The 26,261-nt window shown below is 46.5% G+C and overlaps 1 protein-coding gene across 5 annotated transcripts in view; it reads left to right on the forward strand.

The window, feature by feature from the left end:
• Positions 1–26,261, forward strand: part of nav2a (neuron navigator 2a) — a 103,147-nt gene that overhangs the window by 62,398 nt on the left and 14,488 nt on the right. For 3 of the 5 annotated variants that reach the window (XM_068571727.1, XM_068571735.1, XM_068571761.1), the window contains 10 exons: positions 13,408–13,537; positions 15,412–15,718; positions 15,823–16,573; positions 17,782–18,001; positions 19,121–19,395; positions 20,362–20,427; positions 21,069–21,113; positions 21,658–21,818; positions 22,233–22,415; positions 24,585–24,637. In XM_068571727.1, coding sequence (XP_068427828.1) covers positions 13,408–13,537; positions 15,412–15,718; positions 15,823–16,573; positions 17,782–18,001; positions 19,121–19,395; positions 20,362–20,427; positions 21,069–21,113; positions 21,658–21,818; positions 22,233–22,415; positions 24,585–24,637 — 2,191 coding nt within the window. The remainder of the gene's footprint in view (positions 1–13,407; positions 13,538–15,411; positions 15,719–15,822; positions 16,574–17,781; positions 18,002–19,120; positions 19,396–20,361; positions 20,428–21,068; positions 21,114–21,657; positions 21,819–22,232; positions 22,416–24,584; positions 24,638–26,261) is intronic. The other 2 variants (XM_068571745.1, XM_068571752.1) reach the window with 2 other exon arrangements.

Genomic DNA, 26,261 nt, shown 5'->3' on the forward strand with positions numbered 1-26,261 from the left:
GGACCTCGCAGCCGCTGAAATGTGCACTATGGAAAGATTCAAAACTAAGGAAGTGTGAGTCTATTTTGTACAGGAGTCCTTGCTGTACAGGAGTCCTAAATGTCCTCCCCCCCTTTCTTTGACCTATTGGCAATTTCCATCGAGGTCAAGGAAAAGCTATTAGCAAAATACATGGAACGTCATTTTTGTCCCTCTTCGACGGCCTCTGTCACCTTTCATTTCCCTCTTGCCGGTTTTGATTAGAGACCGTAGCGAGTTGAAGAAGCTGGAAAGTGATTAAAAGATACAAGTTGGAGGGGGGAGGGGATTCCTTTTTTGTTTGTTTTGTTTGATTTTGCGCTTTTAAGTTTCTCTGTGAAGTTTAATGGACCAAGGGGGCAGATCCTCACGCTCCCTCCAGAACCTTCACATTTCAGCCTTTTCATGATCTTCAGTCAGCTTCAATATGTCCTTCATGAGATTAGAGAGGAGAGAAATGAAAGAGAAGGATGAGGTGATGCCCCCCCACCACCACCACCACCACCCAACCACACCTCCACCCCCCTGAAGGAATGTCTGACAAATGTGCTTACTTTTAGTTTGGGATTAATTAGGAGAGGTGGAAGCAGCAGATCCAGCTCATTAGCATTACAGGCGGCAGGCAGTGCAGCTGGAGGGTGACGGTTGTAAAAGATGAGACTAATTTAATACATGAGATGGGGGAGGAGGGAGTGGTATAGGTGCAGTTTGTGCAGGTGGAGGAGGGTGAGCCGCTTTCTCTACACGCGTTTTCAACATTTCGTGCTTTGGGTGTCACGGTGGAAGTTGTGCACGGTGCGTGCGGTCTGTATTTGCTCGCTGGGCGTGTGTGACCCATCTGTAAACCTGCTGAAGTTTAAATGCCGGGTGTTTTATGTCCTTCGGTCCGGGATGCACGGAGATGGTGGGGGTGCGGGGGAACGGCATTGGGGCAAAAACCTCTGAGGGTCGAGGTTCACACTCAGGAGCTTTTCCTAAAACTGTTGAAGCCGTCACGCTATACAAACCCTCCAGATCAGAGCAAACCTGCTCTAATGAGGAGCAAGCAGGATGTCAATTAAAAAAAAGCGGCTTATTCAGATGACTCTGTGTGCTTATCAGCTGAGTCGGCGACCGCCGAATCTGATTAGCGCTTGAGTTGGAAGTGCAAGAACTGGTTTTACCAACTGTCGAACGTACGTAAAGCAGTGGGAGGAAGCCAGCAGAGGATCACAATGAATCATGGGACAACAGGACCTGCGAGGCTGAGTAAATAGGCAGAGAGACGAGGAACTGCGTGTGTGAGTGTGTGAGCGTGCTTATCCCATCTTCATTTCTCTGGCAAGAGAAAGAGGAAGTAATCCATAACCGCCTGTCTTGTGATTTGAATTCTCTTTGTTACAGCAGACAAAGGAGACGTCTCTGTGTTGTGAAAGCGCTGCAGCGCTGAGTCTCAGAGAGATCCGCTCGCTCTAAAAGAAGATAATTATTACAGAAAACTTTATTCTCCACTGAAGGTGACAGACTTACTAGACCATATTAGAGCCATTGTGCGTTAAAAAAAAAAATACATACGCAGCCGGGGGAAGGGGAGTAATATTCCATGGAGATTAAAGCGGTATATTTAAAAACCGACATTCTTCGAGATAAAAATAGTCAAATATACAAGGCTAATAATTTCCTTGAAAAATAAATGTCCATCCTGACCATAAATATACTACTTTTGGTGCAACAAAATGTAGCTGCCGGTGAGAGATACCAAGATTTATGCAAAAATATTTGTGATTGTGTTTTTTGTTGTACATTTGCGAGTTTTTTCTGATACATTTACCTCTCAAAGCTCAGAGAATATCAGAGAGTAAATGTACCACATCAATCGCAGATATTCCAATTTCTTCCTGGGAATATTGCCCCTTTCCCCTGGCGCCGTCATATATTTAGTTTTTGTTTAATACACTTTCGCATAGACCAAATCATACGAAAGTGACGGTAGATTGTCATCACTATCAAGACATTCGACAATAAGTGCCCTTGAAACCCTCGAGCTTTTTTAAAATCAAGATGAAGCAACTAATGGAGCTCCAACGAGTCCAAATCCTCCGTAATCGCACGACAACAGATACACCTTCCATCAGCAGGTGCCTGTTAGAGTAGTAACACACTGTAACACACTCTGTCGGCCTTTCATTGTCCTTCACATTATCTGTTAATTAAAGATTGAATGCCTGTTATAAAGTTCTTTGAGTTGCCGCTGCGTTTCGACAGTACTGTACAGACAGACTTGAGTAAACTTGCCAAGCCTTTTCTTGCCTTTGTGCTACAAAACATTTAAACACCACGTCTTTTAAATCCATTAGCACTGCATATAAATACCCATCCGCCTCGTTTATTTCAAAGATCCTCCGGCAAAAAGAATTAAAAAGTCATCTAGTTGAGCTTTTACAGCAACGTGATGTCATTCGGCAGCCTCCTACATCGGCCAATCAAATACGAGTCCACACACATTCCAGGAAGATGACTTTGTCATGTGAATTGTGTAATTCCTCTGTAAAAAAAAATCCCAAAATTGTACAATCCCTTAGCATTCTTTTGGCATCTAAAACTCAAACTGTTTATTCTTTTACTCATCGGCCTTTCCGTCCTCTTTTCTTCTAAGGCAAAGTCTCGAGGCAGATCATTTGAATCAAATGTTTCTTTTGAGAAAAGGTCGAGCTGCAAAAATGAGCCCTTCTCCTTTGAAATTATGTCCAATAGAGACGATCATCAGGATACACAAGCATACGCTCGTCATTTTGAGCCGCACAACCTCCACCAACAACGCCAATGTACACAATGCAACCGTAATATTTGTATATATATGACTGTAACTTATAAAGTCAGGTACTATAACGTTACATTAAGCAGCGAATACGTTGTACTACCCTTAGGATTTAGCCGCGAGCTAACGTTAGCAAACTCGTTGCTGCTTAACGTCACGTAACTTAACTTTATATGTTACAGAATACAGAATAAAGTAGCCTTTATAGTAGATAAAGACTACTTTATTCTGTAATACAACATGTCATATCTTTGTGGATTTCTAGTGTTAGCTTGGTTTTAATTGCACCTGCAACAGAACTTGCAGTTGTTTACAACATGTTGTACTTTTCACACACACACACACACACACATTAGAAGCCCACCTGCTGTCGACACACACACATGCACCGGGCCCCAAGACGTTCCCTCTCCTGTCTGGGCTTGAGCAGGTTCCCTGTTGGCCTCAGGTGGAGAGAGAGAGAGAGAGAGAAAGAGAAAGAGGGGTTCTTCTCTGCAGCAACCAACAACATCTGGCACTCCACCTGTCTCGCCCCTCCACCTGTCTGTCTTTCCGTAAACCCCGCCCTCTAGCGGCTGCCCTGCTTTTTAAGCAGAGTTGAGTGTTGTGGGGTTTTTTGCCTCCGGTGTGCCTCTCGCCGTAATAACGATCACTCCCCTCCCTCTGTTCCTGTCGTTTCACGAGCCAGCGATCGCGTTCCCCGAAGAGCCAGCAGTCTGTTTGTATGATAATCGCAGACGCGCGGGGAACACGGCTTCATTTGCACTTTTACTCCTCCAATACCATCCCCGCAGTTGTTGAACCCCCGGCCCCGCCCTGCTGGGAGACAACATCAACCTGTCAGTGCTGCTCACAGCTGCTGTTTCAGGACTCCTGTCCAGCACTGACCTCGCAGTGTGTGGGTCCCAGACCGGTCACTGGTGTGTGTGTGTGTGTGTGTGTGTGTGTGTGTTGGGCCGCGGCTCCACTCTCCGATGACGGCAGAGGGCAGCAGGGTGAGTCCGGGTTGGGTTACCAAGACCCGAGTGGCACCAGGGAAAACGACGATCGCACCTAGACCATCTGCGGTTGTCAGATACTGCAGTTTGCATCATTTTTTCCCCCATCTTGATTGCAGCAAATGAGAAATAGAAAAACATTCATTTCCTCGGACCTTCAAAAGCTAAAATGCAATATTCTCACATCAGATAAGAACTTTGTTGTCTTTGTAAACTACATCATCTGAAAGCTTGGATTCATTGTCTTCTTTAATAGGGAAATGGAGTCATTTGTCATGAAGAAAGACAGCTTGATGGCTTTGTAGGACTTAAATCAACATAAGGATTTGTGACGTCCATCTATTGTGTTGCACTTGTGTTACAGCCAGACACGTGGCTGCCGTTGCAGACCATTACAAGCCTTTTTTTTATATTAGACGAGCTTTAGAAAGCCGTGTTCACGGAGCGAAGAGGACATTAAGAAGCTTCTCAAACTTAAAATGAACTCCAGTCTTACTGGAGCTAACAATGTTTTGTCTGTGAGTAATGTTGACACAAACTGACGCAATCTACCACCAGATATGGTCTTTGAAACTAAACGTTTTTTGTAAAAAAAAGAAAAGAAAAAGAAACTCTTGTAAATTTATGTCAACCTCACATTTACTGAAAGGAGAACATTTAGTCTGAGATACTAACAACAGCCACACCTTGCCTTTGTGTGCTCTCCGCTTATCTTCTGCACCCGCACACACACACACACACACACACACACCCGCACACACACAAACACACGCACACACACCCGCACACACTTCACGCAACCAAATATTATTCCTCAGATACCCAGACTCTCACACAGCCTCTGACTCTCCTAGAATACTAAATACTGTAAATGCCTCCCAGACATGTTCATACTGAAAGACGAGTTCTGCTGCATCCCACTGGATGTGTGTGCGTGCGTGCGTGCGTGTGTGTGTGTGTGTGTGTGTGTGTGTGTGTTTGTAATGAAGCCAGACCAGCGAGGCGTTCGAGGGCGTGCTGGGGCAGTCTGACCCTCAATCTGCGGCGGTTTGATTCAAGATACGAGGTCAAATAAGTTCCCAAGTTAATGTGATGCTCCCACGCGTGCTCACATACCCCAGCTGCTGCAGAGCTCCTCCACCTACACAGAAAACAACCTCCATCTTAGTCATGTGGCTCTTTATGGTAGAAGGAAGCTACTGTAACTTAGTTATGAGACAGGAGTCCTTTGAGTTAATTGTTAATTGAAATGGTAATAAAATGCCTGATGGAGTCTTGTTTTAAAGTACACACACTACTGGGTAGATTTGCAGTGGAACAGATTTTGATTTCAATTATATTTTTGTTAATAGTGTGATAGAATGAATCAGCTTCCCACATCCTTGTGAGGAAGAGGAGGAGGCAATGATCGCGTTTGAGCATCTTTATTTACGTGGAGAGAAAAGAGGAGAAGGAATCGATGACAGCTATGGGTTGTTATGAGGAGAGAGGAAAACGAGACGCACTCCTTAGAGAAATTATGTTTCAGTTGCCGTGAATACCCTATCAGCGAACCAGCATGCCCTCCTCTGGGCTTTTAACAGGCACACCTGCCTCGCCCCAGGACACACACACACACACACACTCTCTCTCTCTCTGAAGAGGGTGGGGTAAATAGGGGTTTTTCTCCAATACAAGAGCATAAACATCGCAGCAAACAACTCCAGTCCCAATAAAAATGGAGCGGAGCGACGTCTACCTGAGCCGGCTAGTCCAACTTCTCCTGTGTCAAGGTCAACTCATCAACATCGTCTTCATCACCGTCTTCCCCGTGAGTCTAATTCAAGATGTTTATTGGTCATGATTGGGGGGAAAGAAACGGAGTAAACCACGTGGACACCGGTAGAAACCAGGAGGCCATGGCATTAACCGCTGAGCCTCCTCCACCTGCAGCTGTGGTTCTGCTGCTTTACAGGACGAAGACTCATGTGAGAAGGGAACCGCCGCGCAGCAATTAAACCGGCTGAAGCCGGGACCGGGAGCAGAAGTTAACTCCAGCCCGCGGGATCCCGAGCCAACGTCTTTGGTGATGTGGGCCGGCAAAAGACCGGACGACACGCGGCAATATGTTTGTCCTGTAATTGTGACAAAGGAATGCAGCGTACTCTCTGGCCGTTCAACTGCTGCAGGTCTGTCACAACAGTCGGAGAGCCGGCCAGAAGGTTTTTTTTTTTTTTTGGTGACGCTGAGTCCCTCCAGTATGGAAGCCCATTCACGCCACACACACAAAAAAAAATTAGGACCAACAAAAAACAAAAAAAAAGAAATTAGGACCAACGGGAAAAAAAAAAAAAAGGACCAAAAAAAAAAAAAAATTCGGAACAAAAAAATAATAAAAGAATTAGGAGCCAAAAAAAAAAGAGGACAATCGACTTTTTTTTTCTTTTCGTTGATGAAAATAAAAAAAACATCTAAGCATTACGTTATTTCATCATTTTGGTTGATATTGAAGCCCATTTCCGCCACACACCAAAAAACAAAATATTAAATATTAAAATTAGGACCAAAGGAAAAAAAAGAAAAAATTAGGATCAAAAAATAAAAATTTGTACCAAAAAAATAAATAAAAAATGAGTACAATACAATTTTCGTCGACATAAAAAAAAAAAAATCCAAGTTATACATTATTTCATCACTTTGGTTTTACAATACCTTCATTTAAACAAATATTGTTCAAGTCGAACTTTGCGGCTCTGACATCCAGCGCTCTCTCTTGAGCTTTGCACTCTTTGTATTCTCTCCTTGTTTGTTTAAGCTTGTTTGTGTTGAGCCTGTTTTTGTACTGCGTTGCTCAGTTCGATGCAGCAATGAGAAACAAAGCTTGATACGCCATAACGTTTTCGCGGGGCAGGAACGTCTCGATCGCAAAAAGTACACGAGCCCCAACCAGCTGAGGGGTTTTTCTCAAAGGGAAACGCAGCGCTCGGGCCCGGAGACCTCCAGGAGGGAAGCGGTAGACGGAGAGAGGAGAGCATGTTGGACTTTAACTCGTCTGCAGCGAGTGGCGTTGTGGAGCTCTCGGCTCGGGGTGAGTTTGAATCCTCCGTTCCTCGCCCGACATATATTTTCTGTGCGGGTGGTTCGCGCAGGTTGCAGCTGTAAAGTTACCGGATGAAGTCGATTATCCTCGTTTCAGCAGCAGGAAACGCTCCAGGACCAAAAGTCTGCATGCGAGTGAGGGAGAGAGGTTTTAATGTCACGGACCCTTGATAGTGTATCTGCAGGCTGACACATTGGTTGCATTTGTTTTGTTCTGTGAGCCCAAATCATTCACATGGACAGGACATCCAGCATCATTCTGGACTTTAACCCTTTAACACAGCTTTCACGATTTTTATTCCACCTTCAGCAGCTCAAATCCTAGAAAAAATTCTGTCTGACGTCATCATTTAAATATTCTGTCAGTGTTTTCCTGCTCTTCATTGAAGGGAAGTTTAAACAGAATATTTTAAACACATTTCCCATAATTCAACCTGGCATCTTTGAAAACTTCGGGAACTCTCCAAGAGTTTATTTTTTGGGTTTTTTGGAAGAAACAATTCATATTAAGCCTAACGACTGTCCACGCCGTCAGCAATCATTCCACTGTTTTTCTGTTTACATATTTATAGTTTTACAGTTTCATGATTTTTAAGTTTATGTTGTTTTTTTTAAAAATCTTTTTGTTCTAACACAAATAAACAACATTTTAATTCATACATAGTTTTGCGCTTTTATGTGTTACGCAGAAGACCGACAATGGGAAAAGAAAACAAATAGAAAATGTTTTCTTTCCTCAAAACGGGACCCCAGCTGTAATCCGAAGAATGCACCTCCACGTAACTCGTATAATGTTATTATTCAAGTGAATGTCAGACCGCAGGTGTAGAGGCGGAAGTTACAGCTTTGTGTTTCATTCTGGCGCTGAGACGACAGCACGCCGGTGTGTGTGTTTAAGTGGGTCGGCACACACACGTGAGGCATTTCACACAACGGTGCCAGCGGCCTTTTAAAATCTTTATCCTGCACGGTGCGGCCCGGGCGGAGTCGTGTGCCCGCGTCCGCTGATGCGTGTCGCATACGCAAAGAGTTTTGACTGTGGATCCGGGTCAGTCGCTTTAATCGGAGGGTGTGTGTGTGTGTGTGTGTGTGTGTGTGTGTGTGTGTTTGCACGTCAGAGAAAAAGAGAGAGAGAGATGAGTCTGGGGTAAAGAGATGCAGCCGTGAGGGATCCAAGTGCTTTGACGAACTCTCTTCCAGCGCAGATATAGCAAATGTTTCCCCCGAAGACAGAAGACACGGCACCAGACACGGGTGAGAGAGAGAGAGAGAGAGAGAGAGAGAGGATGAGAGAGAGAGAGAGGGAGACACATTCCTGAGTGTAATGTCCAGTCCCGTCCTGTCGTTTCTCGTCAGCACAGTGGGACAGCTGTGTCATTTTCGTACCACGCGGTCCTGGGCTCCGGCCTGGAATGTGCCGCTTCGCCGTCACGCTGAGGCCGTCTCGTCACGACTCTTTTCATACAAAAGATGAATTAGAGCCGAACCTCAAACACTAAATGTTGTTTTAGGGATTTTTGCCACAGATTTAAATGTTTATTTGCCACATTTTCCTATTTTTTTCCCCTGCTGTGGATATTAACCTTTTGGAAACCGTAAGCGAAAATCCTCCTGCGCCCATTTTAAGTCCCAGCATGCCCCATTCAGACAATCTTTTGGCATAAGATACGGAAATTTTTCCATTTTTGAATTGAACTTCAGTTTTTTTTGACTGAAACTCCTTCCTAACAGACCAAGGCTTTGATTTATTGTGATTGTTGTTGCAGATTCTGATTCTTTAGGTCCTAATCTTTCCAAAAAGGTGTCTTATTGACCGCTCCAGGAGACATTTTTGGGGAATCTGGCTCATATCATGCTGGATGTTCATAGTTACAATCAAAATATCTTTTAAACGTGATTTTTTTGCAGATATACATTTTTTTCCCCAAGACTTTGCTGAACAAATACATACAATAAACACAAGTATTGGAATCAATTTGGGGTTCCTACGTCGACTCAAACACAGAGAAAAAGGAGGTCTGGTGACCAAACTGGTTCCACAGTTTTCACCGGGTTAAATCCACACTCGAGCAGCTGCGAGTGCAGATGCTGATGTGAGAAGTCTCCGCATTTATCTGTGAAAGAGTCAAACAGCATTCCAGTACCTGCGTGGGGAAACATCTGCTGTGACATTCAGTTGCTTTCTGTTCCCGCCACAAGCAGCGTACTGAATCTGTCTGCCGGTCCCGATCACGTCGCCTTCTATTTTCATCACTCTGCATCATTTCTCGCAATGAATGTTTGAATTGTTGCATTCATTTCCTCGCCGGAAGTTGGCGCCAAACACAAGACGCGCTGTGTTCGTATTCGGAGCGCGTGCCCGCTCGCAGTGGCACAATGGGTTTGGCCTCGGGCAGAAGGTAATCCACAAGTTGCAGAACTCTTGAGAGATGGTTGAGTTTAGGCGTTATTTATTTGGTCATGGTGGATTCTTTGCTTTGTGGTTAGATGTGTAACAGAGTTTTGCAGAGAGACATATTCATATCCCTCAAACTAAAGCATCAAAGAGGTATATTGTGTAAAAGTGGTACCAAATGTCAGGTATTGTCGGCGCTTGTATCAAACTATGTTGATCTCAGAGCAGCTCCCTCTGTCCTGATGTTGTGTCTGCAGACATACACAGCTCTTTTTATGTCATCTGTGTGTCCTCCTCCTCCTCCTCCGAGGGCTTTAAGTCAGAGAGAGAGAGAGGGAGACAGTCAAAAATGCTCCCCTCTTCCTCCCCCGGTCTCTCTTGTCTGTCTGTGTGGACAGAGACAAGAGACTTTTGGGGGGTTATATGATCCAGCTGCAGTGCAGTCGCCCCTCAAACACAGGAAATCCCCTTACTTCTGCTTCACAGCTCTGTTGTGGCCGCATGTCTGTGTGTACATTTCTGCGGCACAGATCCTGTGTGCATGTGCCAGCGTCGGACGGCTTTTTTTTCCCGGTCGAAGGGAGGAGGAGGAGGAGGAGGAGGAGAGAGGGTTGGGGGGGTTACAGTAGAGCCGACGGACCGACCGCGGCCTCAGGGGACGCGCACAAGAAAAGTTAAATACAACCACCGGCTTTTTTTCTCAGGACACTTCCAGGCACTCCTATTGGCTGACCCACACGGCAGCCTCTTTTTCTTTTTTTCCATCGGTCCCCATGCCTCCCCCCCTACTCGGCTCCTCTTTGGAGGTTCGGCCTCTGACCTCTGACCCCACTGGGTAAGCAGAAAGCTCGCTGAACGGACCCGACGAGCGGCCAGGGTTCCTCTCTGGAATGTCTTGATTTGTGCCACTTTTTCCCTCCACCGCTCTCGTGTCCTCTCTGACCGGGTTTTTACAGAGCGAGGGAGAGAATAAAGTCTTCACCCGCTCACAAAAGTTTTAACTGCTCACTCTCAGCTGATTTAAAGGGCCAGTTCACCCGAAAAAAAAAAATCCTATCAGAGCACCGGAAACAAAAATCCCTTTGGACGATTTTTAAACCGGCTCAAAACTGCAAGTGAGAAAAAGGACTGAGAGTAAGTTGGTGCGATGATGTATTAGTCGCCGGCCGGCCGGCTTGGCACGGCTTCCTCACGGGAGGCGGCCCCCGGGCAGTTGACGTCTCCGTCTCCTGCGATTGGCCCGTAAAGGGCTCGGTGGTGGTTAACTGGCGGGTTGCTTTGCCAGCGGGAGGCTGCGGGCTGGGCCACGCCGCTTAGGCCTGATCTCTAATTAGCACTGGCTTGTCAGATAGTCAGGGTGGATCTGTCTGGGAAAATTGCAGTCTTACACACACACACACACACATGCACACACAAACCATGCCTGGGAAACACACGGGAAAAGCAACAGGGACGAGGATTGTCCCGCAAGTTTCGGTGGGGGGGAGTTTGTCTGTGATCATGTGGCTTTGACTTTGTGTCGCCCGCTTGATTCCCGTTGGGCTGAAAGTGGCTTATTTAAGGGGCTCGGGGTGTGTGAGTGTGTGTGTGTGTGTGTGTGTGTGTCTCGTGCTCTATTAGTGGCACGGCTGCAGCAGTGAAGTGGTTAACAGTCCCAGGGGAGGCTCATGTTTCCAGCAGCAGGGCAGGTCCTTCCCTCCCTCACTCCCTCACTCCCCCCAAGTGTTTCTCTCTGTTAGTCCAGAGAGAGAGAGAGAGAGAGCGAGAGACAGAGAGGAACAGAGCAGTGCCCGGGGGATGAACCATCAGTGCAACGAGCGAACGAGCGACAAAAGGAGCTCGATTCAGGAACAGTGCCAGGGCGAGCGGCATTGAGGAAGCTCAGCGAGAGAGAGAGAGAGGGAGAGAGGGGGGGAGACATTTGGCTGTGTGAACTCTCTCAGCGGCATGAAGTCATGAAGCTCTCTGTCCAGCTCGGCGTTTTCCCGCAGCGCTCTGGTTCCCACAGCAACCCAGGCACCCTGACCAGGTAGATGCATGTGTGTGTGTGTGTGTGTGTGTGTCTGTGCGTGTGTGTGCGTGTGTGTGTGTGTGTGTGTGTGTGACGTTGCCCTTGTTTGGAAGACCAAACGATGACTTTGGTTCAGTCGATTCCCCGAGTGCTGAGATCTTTGTGGGGTTCGTATTCGTCTGTTTTCTTCGCGGTTGTCCGGATGTATTTGCTTTCTTTTTTTCCCCCGGCAGCTCGTGGGACTTTCCCCTCTGCGGCCGAGAGCGTTTACTGGTCACTTCACATCTCTCAGCACCTCTCCGCCGGTCCGCCGGTCCGCCGCACGGACGCTTTTCAACAAGTGGAGCGTCTCCGCTCAGCCGCAGTGTGATTTAATCTGCCGGTGACTCTGCAGGAAAGTCTGCCTGTCGGCCAGCTGATCAGGTTTTAAGCGCTGATCACAATCTGAGGTTTGCAGCCACTCACCGGTCTTTTTTTTTTAATTAGTTTTAAAAGCTATAATTATGTTGTCGTGTTCATGTGCTGGTGGGAAAACGTTCAGGACGTTGTTGTTCAGCGGGCTGCAGGACGACACTGCGATGATTTGTGTTCTTGCTCGTCTGGACATCTGAGTTGACGGATGAATGATGCATCAGAGGTCACGTGAAGGGCTGGTTGTTGAGCTTTAATGTCGAATAAAATGTTTCTAAATCAACAAGTATCAGCAACTGTTGAGTTTCAACAGTTGGCATTGAAAGCTCGGTCTCATGCTTCGACGTGTTTCCCCGTTTTTAGGGAACGTTGGTAATTAGTTTGATTCTGTATTTTATTAAGAAAGAATCTTTGTGTGTTGTGTAGCGGACGGAAATCTGGAATAATGCCGTTATTCATCCAGCACTGCTGTCAAACGTTATCTGGTTCCAGCGGCTCAGGGGTGATTTGTTGCTTTCCTCTGTTGCAAATATTGTTGGACGGTGTCACTGCGTGTCTTTTGCAGCTCGATCGTCTGCAACAGTTTGAAGAAGTCGACTCTGAAAACAACCAATAGTTGAATAAAACACGAAGGTACCCTTTAATCGTGAATAAACAGACCTGTGAGGACTGAAAACTGACAACACCAGCTCTGTGTGTGCGTGTGCGCATGCATGTGTGTGTTCGTGTGTGTGTGTGTGTGTGTGTGTGTGTGTGTGTGTGCCCTCTGATGCAGCCAACCCTGCACCGGCCATGACCGTCAGCCTCCCTCTGGTCCTTTCAGGGTGATGTTTGCCAACTGGCGGTGCTTCCTGTCCCCCACAGACTTTCAGCGGATGCGCACACACATCCCCACACTTGCGCGCGTACACACACACACACACACAGACACACACAAATATCCTGTATTAACTCCCACTGTGTTTGCTCTGTTCAGATGGGTTTGTTTGAACAACACACACACACACACACACACACACACACACAGTCCGTGATGTCACCCATCCAACACGCCTTTGTTCATATGATAGACAACCCCATTCAGCCCTTGTGTGTGTGTGTGTGTGTGTGTGTGTGTTTGTAGCTTAATTCAATTCAGATGGAGATTAAAGGAAGAGAATCACCAGGCGGTCAAATTTTAATTTTATTTTCATACAAAGGCATACGTTTGTCATAAATACAGCTAAAGTTCACTTCATACTCCTTCTAAAGTATACAGAATATTTGTTTTTCACTAGACATACAGTGTGTATAATCTCAACCGCTTCTTAACAACCATACGCACACAGCCACAGTGAGGATATCCTGAGCATAGATGTGAATGCATCGCTTATTTGCAAATATGTATCGGGGATTTCATTTAAAAAATGTTCCCCGCAGTTTTAAAACGCCTCTTTGTCTCAAAAGAGTTCATCTGACTGATGAAGAAGCGTCGTGTTCGTGGTATAAGAAGCGTCACACCTCGCTTTAATGTCCGTCTCTTCCAAAAGAAGCAATGCATGTTCCCAAAGAGTCGCTGCCAGCCAAGTGGAACCCCCCGTCCTCTGCACTCTAAAAGATGTTTTGTTTAAAGAGAACTACAGTAAACCTCTGGCTCTCTCTCTTTCTCCCTCTCTCTCTCTCTCCCCCCCCTCTCTCGCCCCTCCCTCTATGTGTCCAGCTGGGATGACAGCAGCTCTGTGAGCAGCGGCATCAGCGACAACATCGACACAGATGACATCAACACCAGCTCCTCCATCTCGTCCTACGCCAACACGCCCGCTGCACAGCGCAAGGGCCTCAACAAGCAGGTAGACTCGCACTTGCATCCATATTTAGGAAGAATACCTCACTTTTTTTGGGGTGTTGGAGCTGTTATATCCAGTGACAACCTGTGAACCCCCTGACCCATCCCTCGAGGAGAAGGGCATAAGATAACACGCAAAACGAATCGTGAATAGCTCCTCAATCATGTGCCTTACATGTACATACACACATATATATACATATGTGTGTATATACAAGACAACAATACAACACTTATGACACAATTCATAAAGACTCTTTAAGATTTGATGTTAAAACATCCATCAAACCCTCTGCAAGCGTCCATGACAGTTTGAGGTTTCAGGGTCATTATTCTACTTTGTAATCATGATGATTTCCATTCGCTTCATCACAATGTTGTGCTTCATCATGCCAAGTTGAATATTTGGTATCAGCGCTGCACTACATCACCATCTTCTGACGCCCGCATGGACAACTGGAAGTTTCCTCCAGCAAATAAAGACTCACGTGTTGCTTTACAAGCATCAGGGAATGTATTTATTGGTGCATTTGAGTGTTTATAGTGTCCAGGCAGCAGGAGTTAAAGAGTAACGTTGTTATTTTTCAACCTGGACCCTGTTGGATCATGTTTTTTGTGTCTAAGTGGGAAGAATTTTCTTTTAAATTGGTTCAGAATTGAGCAAAAAAACTGCAGAAGGCCTGTAATCTAATCCCTCGGGGCAATTCCTCACTAGAAGTGCTTGTTTTCGCCACTGATTTGCTCAGTTTGTATTAAGCGCCTGACAACGTTGTGGAAAGGATTAATATAAATAAAGTTACAATGTTTTAGCTCTGTTTGTTATTGTGTTCAACCACAATCAGCTAAATATTCAGCCATGGCGTTGAACACTAAGCTACACTTTCTGTCTTCCAACACAAGAAACTTTAACAACAGCGCCTCCCAAAGTATAAAATACCAAAGTTTGCCTTTAGGTCCACATTTGGACTGTGTATGGATTTTTAACGAAAAATTCATGAATAGTTAATAGTCTAATGTCCTATGGCATTGAGAAATGATTGGAATAAATGTATAAACTAGACCGTATCCTTCCGCTCGGCCTCATTTCCCTAAACCCCGTCCGTCCCGGCATTCCTCTGCATTCGGAGAAGAATGTGAGACTACAGCTGTGAACTCGCACAAAAAAAAAGCTAAAGCTGATGTTGACTCTGGCCTCAAATCATTAAACACTCATTAAGAGCCACCGCGCTTCGGGGGGAAAGCGATCGGTGAGCCGATGATAACAATAATATTGTCAGCTGACTCCCGCTGTCGTGGCCGTGACGGCGCCCATCGCGGCTGCAGAGGTGCTGAAGAGAAAACAAAAGGAGGGCACAAAGGAGCCTTTCTCTCAGTCCAGCAGGTTGATTAAGTCTGTTTTGAGTTCTTAGAGCGGAGCGGCACGCTGCAGTTTTGTAGTGTTGCTTTGGCGAAGGCAGGCATCATCCCTCAAACAGCTGTTTGCTACTCCAGAGACGCTAAGGAGTCCAATCAAAGCTCAGCAGTCACTCAGCTTCAATATGTTTTTGGAGGTTTTGAAAAATACAAATGAAGTTGGAACAATCTGGGTGACCAGCAACTATTTCCACACTTGTTTTTTTGTAAACAAGAGTCATTTGAGCTTTTAAGAGACTTAAAAGCTCAAATCTTCTTGCCTCACATCATTTTAACCTGCTAAAGTCTCTCCCTGACGTGGCCAAACAGCTTCCTGACCTCTCACCCAGCTGACGCTGGCGTTGAACACCGGCGGCATTACACCCAGCGTGACGGCTGCGGCCATATAATGGAGGGTTTCATGAAAGACGCTTTCTTCAGCGGTAATCGATCTGACCTAACGGGTGTCTGCGCGTGTGTTCCCAGCCTGTGACAGATGCAGAGAAGCACTCGGCCTCCACCGTGGTGCACCAGGCCTGGTCGGGAGACGAGGTGAAAAGGCCGGACGGCGGGGTCAAGATGGAGTCGGGCTCCAAGTGGAGCCGCCGGAACCCCTCCGACGTCTCCGACGAGTCGGACAAGAGCGGCTCGGGGAGGAAGACGCCCTCGGTGTCCCACACGGGCTCTTGGAGGAGAGGCATGAGCACTCAGGTGGGGGTGACGTCGCCCCGGACTAAAAGCACCAGCAGCGCAAGCTCCACGAGCTCCAGTGCCCTCAAGACCCACAGTTCAGGTAAAATAATGTTTTCCCTTCTAAAAGCTTCTAAAAAAGTGTGAAATCACGACGCTGTAACACCCGCACAGCCCCGCTGATGTCTCGCGCCGTGTGTCCTGCAGGTAAGACGGACGACGTCAAGGTGTCGGAAAAGGGGCGTCGCTCTCCGCGCGCTAACGGCCTTCACCGCTCGCCCTCCGACGCGGGACGCAGCAGCGGCGACGAGGCGAAAAAGCCGTCGATCCCGGCCAGCCGCACCTCGTCGTCGTCGAGCGTCCTCACCCACGCCGTTTCAGACCCCCACTCCCAGACGCATGCGCTCGCGTCGCACGGCTCGCACACCTCGCGCACCCCGACCAGCACCTTCGGCTTCAAGAAGCAGGGCCACGGGATGGTGACCATGGTCACCGCCAGCGGCGCCACCATCACGAGCGGCTCGGCCACCCTGGGCAAGATGCCCAAATCGGGGGCTCGCTCGCTCGCGGGGGGGCTGAAGGCCGGCGGGGCCGACGGCGCCTCGATGCTGGGCCACCACGACGACGGTTTCCTCCCCATGAGCGCCCGCTCCACGCTGCAGTACCGCAGCCTGCCGCGGCCCAGCCGCTCGGGGGCGGCCGCCCGCAACGGGAACCGCTCCTCCACCAGCAGCATCGAGGCCGCCGTGCTGTCCGTCACGACTCACGGGAAGAGCTCCATCGGCATGATGACGAAGGCCAACGGCGCGGCGGGGGGGCCGCTGGCCAATCAGACGGACCGGGAGAAGGGCGTCTCGGAGATGGACAACCTCAGGGGCGGAGTCGGGATGCAGAGCGGCGGAGCGGCGACCGTTCCCCTGACAGGGAGACAGCAGGTTTCTTCACCCACACTGCGCAGGTGAGCACACACACACACACACACACACACACACACACACACAGATTATAATTTGTATTGTCAGCGATCCTGCAGACATAATGGTGACTCCAGAGCCGTCCTGAGCGAGGCCTTCTTGTATAGGCTTGAATTTACCCGCACAAAGAACAGACACAAAGAGAGAGAGAGAGAGAGAACATCATTTGAAGAGTTAGTAATCATGTAGTCACATTAAATGATAAACAGTGGTGAGCAATGATCACCCGTGTGGGCTTGTTTCAAACACACACACACACACACACACGTACACACTCTCAGTGAGGTTAAATCAGGCCATTGTGAAAGGCAGGCTTTGAGCCGGGCTGATCAGCTGCCAAGCCTCAGCCTTGCCGGTGCAAGGGGAGGGGGGGAGGCGGGGGGGAAGAGGGGCGAGAGAAGGGAGGGAGGGTGTGGTTGCTGGGTAATGGGAGCTGAGTCTTACCTCAGCGCTCTGCCCTCATTAATGTGAGGGAGTGATAACTCTTCAAAGAGGCTGTGTGTTGCCATTATCGCCCACCGCGACTCCAGTCATCATCGCCCTGCCATTTAGCTCTAACCCGGGATTAGTCGAGAACCAGGAGAGAGTTCTGTGTGTGTTCCCTTTGTGTGTGTGTGTGCGTGTGTGTGTGTGTGTGCATTGGCCCTGACTCCGTTCTGCGTGCGCACTCTCTCCCGGCTGCAAAGTAAAGAATAACACTTGGTGTTTTTTGTCCCGTCGGCGGCGAGACCTTCAGGGTGGCACGCTCAGCCAGCTTTGATCCAGAACAGCCATCATGAATATTTACGTGAAATGTGTTGTTTAATTTGCTATTAATATTCATAATCCCTGCGAGACGAATACTAATGCACTTTACAACCCCGTGACCTTTCTTCTAGCAGCAACATCAGTTTTCAATTTACTTTAATACACAACAAAAAGATCGCTTCAAGCAACTTCAACACTGTAGAACTGTATTTAAACGTAATGTAATGCAGGACGTAATGTGGCATGATTAGGCATCAAAAGATGTTATTTTGTACAACATTACACGACAAAACATGTCGATGAATGGACTTTTTATAGCATCATATTCTCTATTAAGCTTGCACGTCGACAGATTTGATTGACATTTGTTGATCTTCATAAGAACGAAAAGGATGTGAGGAAACGACATCCTGCTCTTTAAATACCTTCCTCTCCTCCTCCACAGGTTGTTCGGTGGGAAGCCGTGTAAACAGGCTCCGGTCACCACGGCTGAAAACATGAAGAACTCCACCGTCATCTCCAACCCCCACGCCACCATGAACCACGTGGGCACGGTGCTGGAGTCCCCCGACGGAGGGCTTGGAGGCGTGGACAGCGAGACCAGCAGCCCCCTGTTCGGCGGCCGGGTGCAGGGACTCGGGATGGGCACGCTGGGCAGCGAGCAGGTGAGCAGGAACTTAAGAGACTCACTCCGGAGATGATGAGGTCATAGATAAGAGAACCGCCCTCGGGCCACTGGAGGAGTCTCCGGCTGTGATTTTACATGGTAAACATACGGTGTGAGGAACGACAACAATTGTGTGATAAAGATTCAGCAGAAACGTTGTAGAGAAAGTGAGGAAAAAAAGTGTTTTCGTTGGCTTTTCCGAATCAAATGCATTTCCTTTAAAATGACCAAAGTTGTCTGATTTATACTGTGAACTGAGGCCCGGGAAGAGCTACTTATTCATTAGTTACCCTGTTATTTTTAGCTGTGCACCCTCTGCGACTGCCCACCACCCATTACTTACCATCAAAGGAGGGGGAAGCGTCTTTTTTTTCCTCTACTTTTTTTTTAAAACTTATTTTGAAGTTGCATTTGAGTCATTTTTAGCCGTGCTCGTGCTAGCAATGTTTTTGGTCTAGACTGTAATATCTCAACAGCTCTTTGGAGGGACTGTATTGAGTTTTCATACATTCATGTCCTCCTTATGAAGCTTTGTAATAAGTTAAGTGATTCCTTAAAGCAGCTGCTATCCCTATTCTTTTAATACAAATGTTCTTGTCCTGACGCTCCTGCTTACCTTTGAGTTTAGAGTCGGTGTGTGTGTGTGTGTGTGTGTGTGTGTGTGTGTGTGTGTGTGTGTGTGTGTGTGTGTGTGTGTGTGTGTTGGTGTTTGGGAGCTAATGACAGGTCTTTGGCAGGAACATGAGGATGATTTAGTTCTCACCTGACTGTACTAATGAGTGTGTTCAGTGGCGGTAGAGACAAGCAGTGCAGGTACTTGTTTGCTTAACTCTAGGCTACATTTTACACCGGAGCAGCAACGTCTGAGCACGCTCAGTCATGACCTCGCCATCACCTTCTCCTGATTCATAGGACTTCATGTCTCAATCACACAGTGACTCATTGTTTTTTTTGTGTCTTGACAAAACAGCAAGCTGAGGTTTACAAGTTTAAATAGTCAGTGACCTTAAAGCAAAAGCCAAATAAAAGTGAAATCGCTTTAGAGAAACAGTGAAAAGCAACACAATGAAGTGAATCTGTTTGATTTCTGCAAACATCCTCTTCTTCATATTCACAGGCCTCCAGTCCCGGCTCGGTCTACTCCTCCACCGGCCCCTCCAACAGCCTGACGTGGGGCACCACCTTCAGCAGCTCGTCCGCCCAGAGCAGGGAGAGCACGCTGGGCGGGCACGGCGGGCCGGGCAGCATGGGCTACCCCTCCGTCAGCAGCATGCACACCAGCAGCGAGTCCATCGACATGAGCCTGGGCAGCGCCGGCCACGGCGTCCACAGGGAGGACACCCTGTCGGCTCTGGGACGCACCGGCGGCGCCAAGACCGGCATGCCCGAGAGGTGAGCGCTCGCAGTGGGGGGATGTCCCATTTCTTTGTTGGATTGTTTCCTTTTCCCCGAGATGAAACATCTATGTTAAAGTCTGTCACCTGTTTTCCAGTGGAGCACCTCGCCTCCATCAGTGTGCAATGGGAGGTGTAATAAACGATAATTACTGATGAGTTTAACTTAAATAACTACTATCTACAATGTAAAAGATTGGATGCTCTTTCTTTTCCTAGAAGTCAGAGGGTTTCTTTAATACTGCTCAGTTATTGATAAATATTATTAGCTACTTTGCGGTTTTTTGTTGCAGATTGAAATAATCCAACAATTTACAAAATTGTTCAAATTGGCTTCACCTCAACCAGCTAAAACATAAAAATTCTGCTGTAATAATAATAATACAGTAAAGTGACATGATAAGATAAGAAAAGAGGTAATTTTGCTTAAAAACTTTAAATATTTGCTGATCAAACAAGTTAACTTTTTTGTATATTTTGAATGCTTTCATTTTTTTTAATATTAATCCTACCACTTAAATACTTCCTCCAACGTTGACCATTTTTAAAATCCTGTCCACTTCTGACATTAATTCCTTTTCAACGTGTCCAGATCGTAGACGGCGCAGAAAGCCTGCGTGGCGTTGAGGTGCCGCTTCACGTTTGTCGCCTTGTCCGGCGCTCGAGTACAGAAACAAAATCCCGTGGCGTCCTCGGTCGATTCATGTAGTCATGGTGGTCATTGTGGCGGATTCCCTCCTGACAGGTTGACCGTGTAATGTCACAGGAATGTCTCGGAGGAAACCTAATAGCATTAGTGGAGGCTTTGACACGATGACATCACCCTCCTACCGCTGAGTTTCCCTTCGTTTGACTTCACTGAATCTCGCAGTTGAATCTCTGTTTCCGAAGGATTTTCTTTCCTCTCTAAATCTTTCTTTTCTCTGTGTCTGTTGTGCGTTCTTCCCTTCCTGTCTTCCATCAGTCCCCTCTCCTCCCCGTCCGCTAGCCCTTTATTCAGCCGAAACACGCTGCCTCGGAAGCAGGACAGGTAAACATGCCCGTGTGCGGGTGTTCGGCTTCTGGTGAAACAGCATAAAAACCACCTGCTGCCACACAGAGACAACCACAGACAGAAGCTTTGTGGCGTAGTTGTGTGTTGTGTGTGTGTGTTTTTGTTGTTTACGTGGACATTAGAGCTCTGTGTGGTAGCTTGTGGTTATTTTAAAGGACCTCTACTTCCTGTATGAATGGAAATGAGTGTAAATGTGAGGTGGTCTGTGTGGATGTCGGCACCGTCACTGGTTTTCTTGTCTCGTGGTCCGTGTTCACTCACTGCCGCCTTGTGGTAGAGTTTGTTGGTGCACTTTTACCCGACAGCATGGGCACGGGATGTTTTCACTGATTTAACACTGCAGAAGTCTCTATCTTAAGGCGTCACCACTCCTGAACCCTGACAAATTGACATACCTTTTTCTTATAAGAACATCCTTGTAGCAAGTTCAGAGTTCTTCCAGTTGTTTTAGGCCTGGAGTAAAAAATCAAAAAACTTGGCGAGATGGAGATTTCTTTTGCAGTGCATAAGTTGTCGTTAAGAACAATATCTTTGCAGGTTAACAACAGTATCAGGTAGTCTTTAAGAGATGCAGACATGTTTCCTTTGCCCTCCTCTAAAGTGTTTCTCTCCCACAGCGGGCCACACTGTGGTAGAAACACTCTGCCTAAGAAAGGACTCAGGTACTGACTCACTTCCTGCTGGGAGGCATCGCGCTTTTCACTCCTTGGTTCACCAAATTGTCTTCTATCTTGTCTTGTATTTCTTGCGTCTACATTCCCTCTTTGAGGCTGGTGCTCCAAAAAATAACTTTTTTTGTTTGGCACATTGTGTTGTTGTGTTGTGCTCCCGTGACGATGTCACTTTGTCGTGGTCGAGAGCTTTACAACTGTGTCGTGCTGTAGCGGGCCGGATTTTGACGGTCGAGTATTCTTTGGCTCCTTTTCTGCTTTTTTCCCCCCTCCTCTAGTTTGTGTTGCTCACAGCTGAGAATCTTGTGTTCACGGTGTTGTAATTCCTTGTTTCGGCATCTGATCCATCCTGTTTGATCCTGGCTACTAATCTGGCTGCTTGAGAGAAAGAAAAAAAAAATCTCCCTCTGATTTAAAAAAAAAAAAAAAAAAGTCAGAACAATCTGAATCCAGATCATTTTTTTCCTGTGTTCAAAAATCCACACTTTTGTTGTGTTGTCGCTTCCACTTTAATCTTCTGGTTGACTTCCTGTAGGTACGGTCCGTCCCCGCAGCTGCGAGGCCACGAGGAGGCCCGTGATTGGCTGCGCTCCCACTCCACCAGCGGGCTGCAGGAGTCCGTCGGCAACTCGCCGTTCTCCCCCAGCTCCAGCCTCACCTCCCCCTCCGGCACCCGCTTCAACTTCGGACAGCTCGGTACGCCAAAAAAAAAACAACCAGCTCTCCTTGAGCTTTGGACTTTAATCACATTTGTTCTTCGTTAGTTGAGAAAATGTCCCAACTCGATCTGTTGACGATGAGGAGGTGGCAGTTTTTTTTAACTTAACTTGATTCAGCTTCTGTTGGATGTCATGATACTAAATGTTACCAGCGGATGGTCAGAAATTTGACAAACATTCTCTGGATTCAGCCTCTCAAATGTCAGCGATTGCTGCTTTTCTCTGTTTCATAGCATTGTAAACTCTGTTTTGGACAAAACAAGCAATTAGGAGCCGTTTCCTTGGATTCTTTCAAATTCTAACCGTTTTCTGACATTTTATAGACGAAACAAACAGATACAAACAAACAAAACGTCTTATGTCATGTATATACTATATATCTTTCCCACAGCATCCAGCCCCACCTCGGCAGCTCAGATCAACCTCACCGGTCTGCGCAACAACAGCCTGACCAATCAGGAAGTCTCCTTTGACCCTTGCGGCGACAACCGACTGAGGAACTCCTGCATGTCGCTGGACGAGAAGACTCGCACCATGAGCCGGTCGGGCTCCTTCAGGGACGGCTTCGAGGAAGGTAAGAGGACACACGAGGTAGATGGATTAATACGAGAGAAAGTGTGCTGAATATCCACCATTTTGACGTGATCTGTAATTAAAATCCTGCACACCGGCGTCTCTCTGAGACTCCCTTCCTTAATACACCCCCCACCCTCCCGTGCCAAAATAATTATTATTCCATTTGTTTAGAGAACATTAGGACGGATTACAGCCGCTCCTCGAAGAAAAGCCCTCCATCCCCTTAGAAATCCATAATCAGCTTTGGTGCGGCTTTGTTTTTTTTCCATAAGCTTGTTTATTGGGAAAAAGTACCCAGCCGTGCTTTTTTCCCACCAGCAAGCAGACTCCCCACTCAGCCGGCTCAGGGCTAAAGAAACACAACGCTTTGATTCAGAGGAACAACCCAGCACTGCGAGGCAGAGTATTGTGTTGAGAATGGTTTCCTTAATGAAAGGAATCCAGCCTTCAACACTTTAATAATGTGACACGGCCACAGTTGGTCATAAACTGGCATTTTGGTTAACTGCAGTATAGAAAATAAACCACTAACTAATGCAGCCACAAGACATTTGCAATTAAAGTGCACGAGGCTCTTTGGTTCATAATTTAAAAAAACTATCCAAGAGTTTAAACTCCTTCTTTCAAGGTTGTGTGGAAACGTGATTGGTAACTGAAGTCCCAGATGAGCCTCACGGTGTGAAGAGATCCAAAGAGTGAAGGGGAGACGAGTCAATACAGAGGGAAGAGCCACAAAGAGTCGCAGAGCGAATCCAGTGACGCCGAAACTGGTTTTGTAAATGCGCCTCGGGGGGAATCAGCTGGGTGCATTTTTTTGTAAAAAACCTGGAAAATCCAGACTCCAACTCACAAGATTCTGAAAGAAAAGACGTGTACAACAGTCTATGGTACATAAGTGCAGAGAGAAAGTACAGAAGTTACTCATAAATAAGAGAAACCCTCATCGTTGATGGAACAAAAAGAAATATAAAAGTGAAAGCACTCTCAAAGTGTTTGGTTCCTCATGGTGGTGAGAGCTACAGAGACACTTTAAACTACATTATTGTACAAGTTTGCAAGATAAAATTTAAGAATAAAGGATCATTTGAATGTACTCGTCTTCACTCTTTGGTTGATGCAGTTTGTCGTTTTGTTTTTGAACATCATTTGTGTTTTTATGTTTTGAATATCTTTGCGCTGACGCCTTGATTGAGGTTAACTGAGTTTTTTCTAGTATTGTGAAGCTCTACATGGAGCACACACCTAGTGAGCACGTGCACACAACAGCACAGACGCACACATATTATTATCGCCCCCCCCAGTAGCACGTCTGGCTCTTTTTTCCCAGCTGCATGAGTCTGTCGCTCCCTTTTTCCAGAGCAGGAGATAATTACTGAGATCACAGTGAGAGGCGTGATGACACACAAGGAACCTCCCAACATGACTTTCTCTCTTTTTGTGTGTGTGTGTATTGGATCACAATGTCTGCCAAGGACATGCGGTTTATGTGTACATGTAACATGTGCATGTTGCAGAGGTGTAGAGTTACCCGGCCGTTGTTGGGAAGACAGTTTACATATTTATCTTCAACAGATAAATGCTCAAAAAGTATAAAAACAAGATTAATGGTTTTAGTAATTCCCACTTTTCTATTTCTATTCCCTTATTATGAGACAGTCGTGTGCAATACATCACAACATCTTCGTAACTGTGTAAACAAATGAAGACAAACCTCTGATTGATGAAATTTAAACCAGACAGCAGTGAATCTATTAATATTCTCCTTTTCTAGCGGATCCCGGCGCAACCGCTGTCTAGACCGAGTTTAGATAAAAGCGAGTCCTCCAGTAAACTGTTCTCTCTGTGAGGTGGATGAATGAATGAATCAGGGCTCAGCCCCGCCTCTCTGTGCGGCGGATGACGTCACGCCGCTGATCCGGTCTGATCTGCTGCCGGGCAGGAAACAGTGCTGGCGTTGTGCGCCGCGGCCTCTGATGTGCGATTAGCGGCTGAGTCATTAGCAGAGTAATGCTCGGCTGCCATTAGTCCGACTGTGACATGTAGGAGTTTTACCTTATGTCATCATGCTCGGGAGTGTAGGGGGGGAGATGTTGGTAATTATGGTGCTGTTGTCAGTACTTATGTACTTTCTAATCCCCACTTTTGCTTGTGGTTTTTGTGTCTGCAGTTCATGGATCGTCCCTGTCGCTGGTCTCCAGCAGTTCTTCCATTTACTCCACGGTGAGTACAGAAAACATAGAGAGTTAATGTGAAGTTGGACTTTTATGTGAATTATCTATGAATCATGGTGCATGTTATACCTTAAATACTGATACAGTGTGGATATAAGCTTCTTTCTTTTTCTTTTTTTACTTTTTGTGGACATTTTGTTTGCCCATTACATTGTTTGTCCACTAGAGAGCACTGGCAAGTACAATATTCAACAGTTTTTTAGTAATAAACCATGCTTTAATGATAATATATATATTTAGACTCTGAAATATTGACATTGATATTCAATTTAGTTCATTTTGTATAGCCCAGAATCACAAATTTGCCTCGGATCCTCACATCGGATCAAAAACAACTCCTAAAAACTGTAAAAAAAATAAATAAATTAAAAAAAGGGTTAATAAACCTTAACCAGTATCCGCCTTAAAAATACAATTGGATGTTCTTTCATAATAATAGCCCTATTTTCCAATCAGAAATAATAGAGAAGTCTTGTGTGGAAGTTTATCGGTTCAGATGGAGATACACAAATCATGTGGAAACAAGACCAGACAGTTTCTGCATATGGGATTATGAAATATTGAGAAATTTGGCAAATATTCAGTTAGACATTCACCCTCTAATCCAACCAGATATCTGACTCAGGCACCCTGTGAAGGAAAAGGTCTGTCTGTAGTCAAAGGTGGGAGTTTACACTCAGTAGCCAATCAGAGCCTAGTTACCACAGCTTAGCTCCGCCTCCCTCTGTGGGCTGGTTTACTCACCTGGACAGGTGTAGCAGAAAGGCTCTCAGACATTGGAGGATCTCTGCTCGGTGCTGGCTGGTCCTTTTGAGCCGGAGAGTCACAGAAATTAGAGGTGGGGGGGCAGAGAGAGAGAGAGAGAGAGAGAGAGAGAGAGTGGAGGCAAAGATGATGGCGACTTTATCCCTGACGGGCACCGTCACATCCTGGCAACTAACGGTAGGGATGAGGAGCACGAGGACTGTAGGGTGGAGGAGGTCTTAGATACAGCTGGAAGTCTGACATATAATTACACAGATTGCACAGAAATGGCTTCTTTTTTTTTTAAAGCCGCCGTAATGCTGACACGTCTGACTGAGGCTGTAGATTAATGTGGCAATAAATGCTTCACAACTACAAAAAACTAAATCTTTGTAGTTTGTTTCTGTTAACTTGTGTTGAAACGTGATGTTTGATAGCTCATGTGACTGCTTCATGAAGTCCTGGAGTCCAGGATTTTGTATCAGAAAGAGATATCTGTGTTTTGCCTGTGTTTCCAAGACGGGCTGCTCTGTTTGTGTATCTAGGATCAACTGGTGGTGTGCGTGCGTGCGTGTGTGTGTGTGTTAGTGACGGCTGTGTCTGGGTGTGTAGACCGTGTGTGGGCAGATGACGCTTTGTGAAAGCATCCACTCGTGCCTCAGAACACATGCGCTCACGCTACACACTGCGTGAGGCTGTTGAAACCTGTTTTGGTGGTTTGGAAAGGCGGGACAACAAAATCATTAATGAGTTGTTGTTGTGCTTTGTTGCTTCTGTCACGACACAAGTGATGAGTGCAGAACTCCAACAAGCAAACTTATACCGAGATTTCATCATTCTTTAAATGTGTTATTCTAATATTAGAACAT

Source organism: Clinocottus analis, unplaced genomic scaffold (genome assembly GCF_023055335.1).
Source record: "Clinocottus analis isolate CAN_PGR_092001 unplaced genomic scaffold, fCliAna1.0.p SCAF_1, whole genome shotgun sequence".
NCBI lineage: Eukaryota > Metazoa > Chordata > Actinopteri > Perciformes > Cottidae > Clinocottus > Clinocottus analis.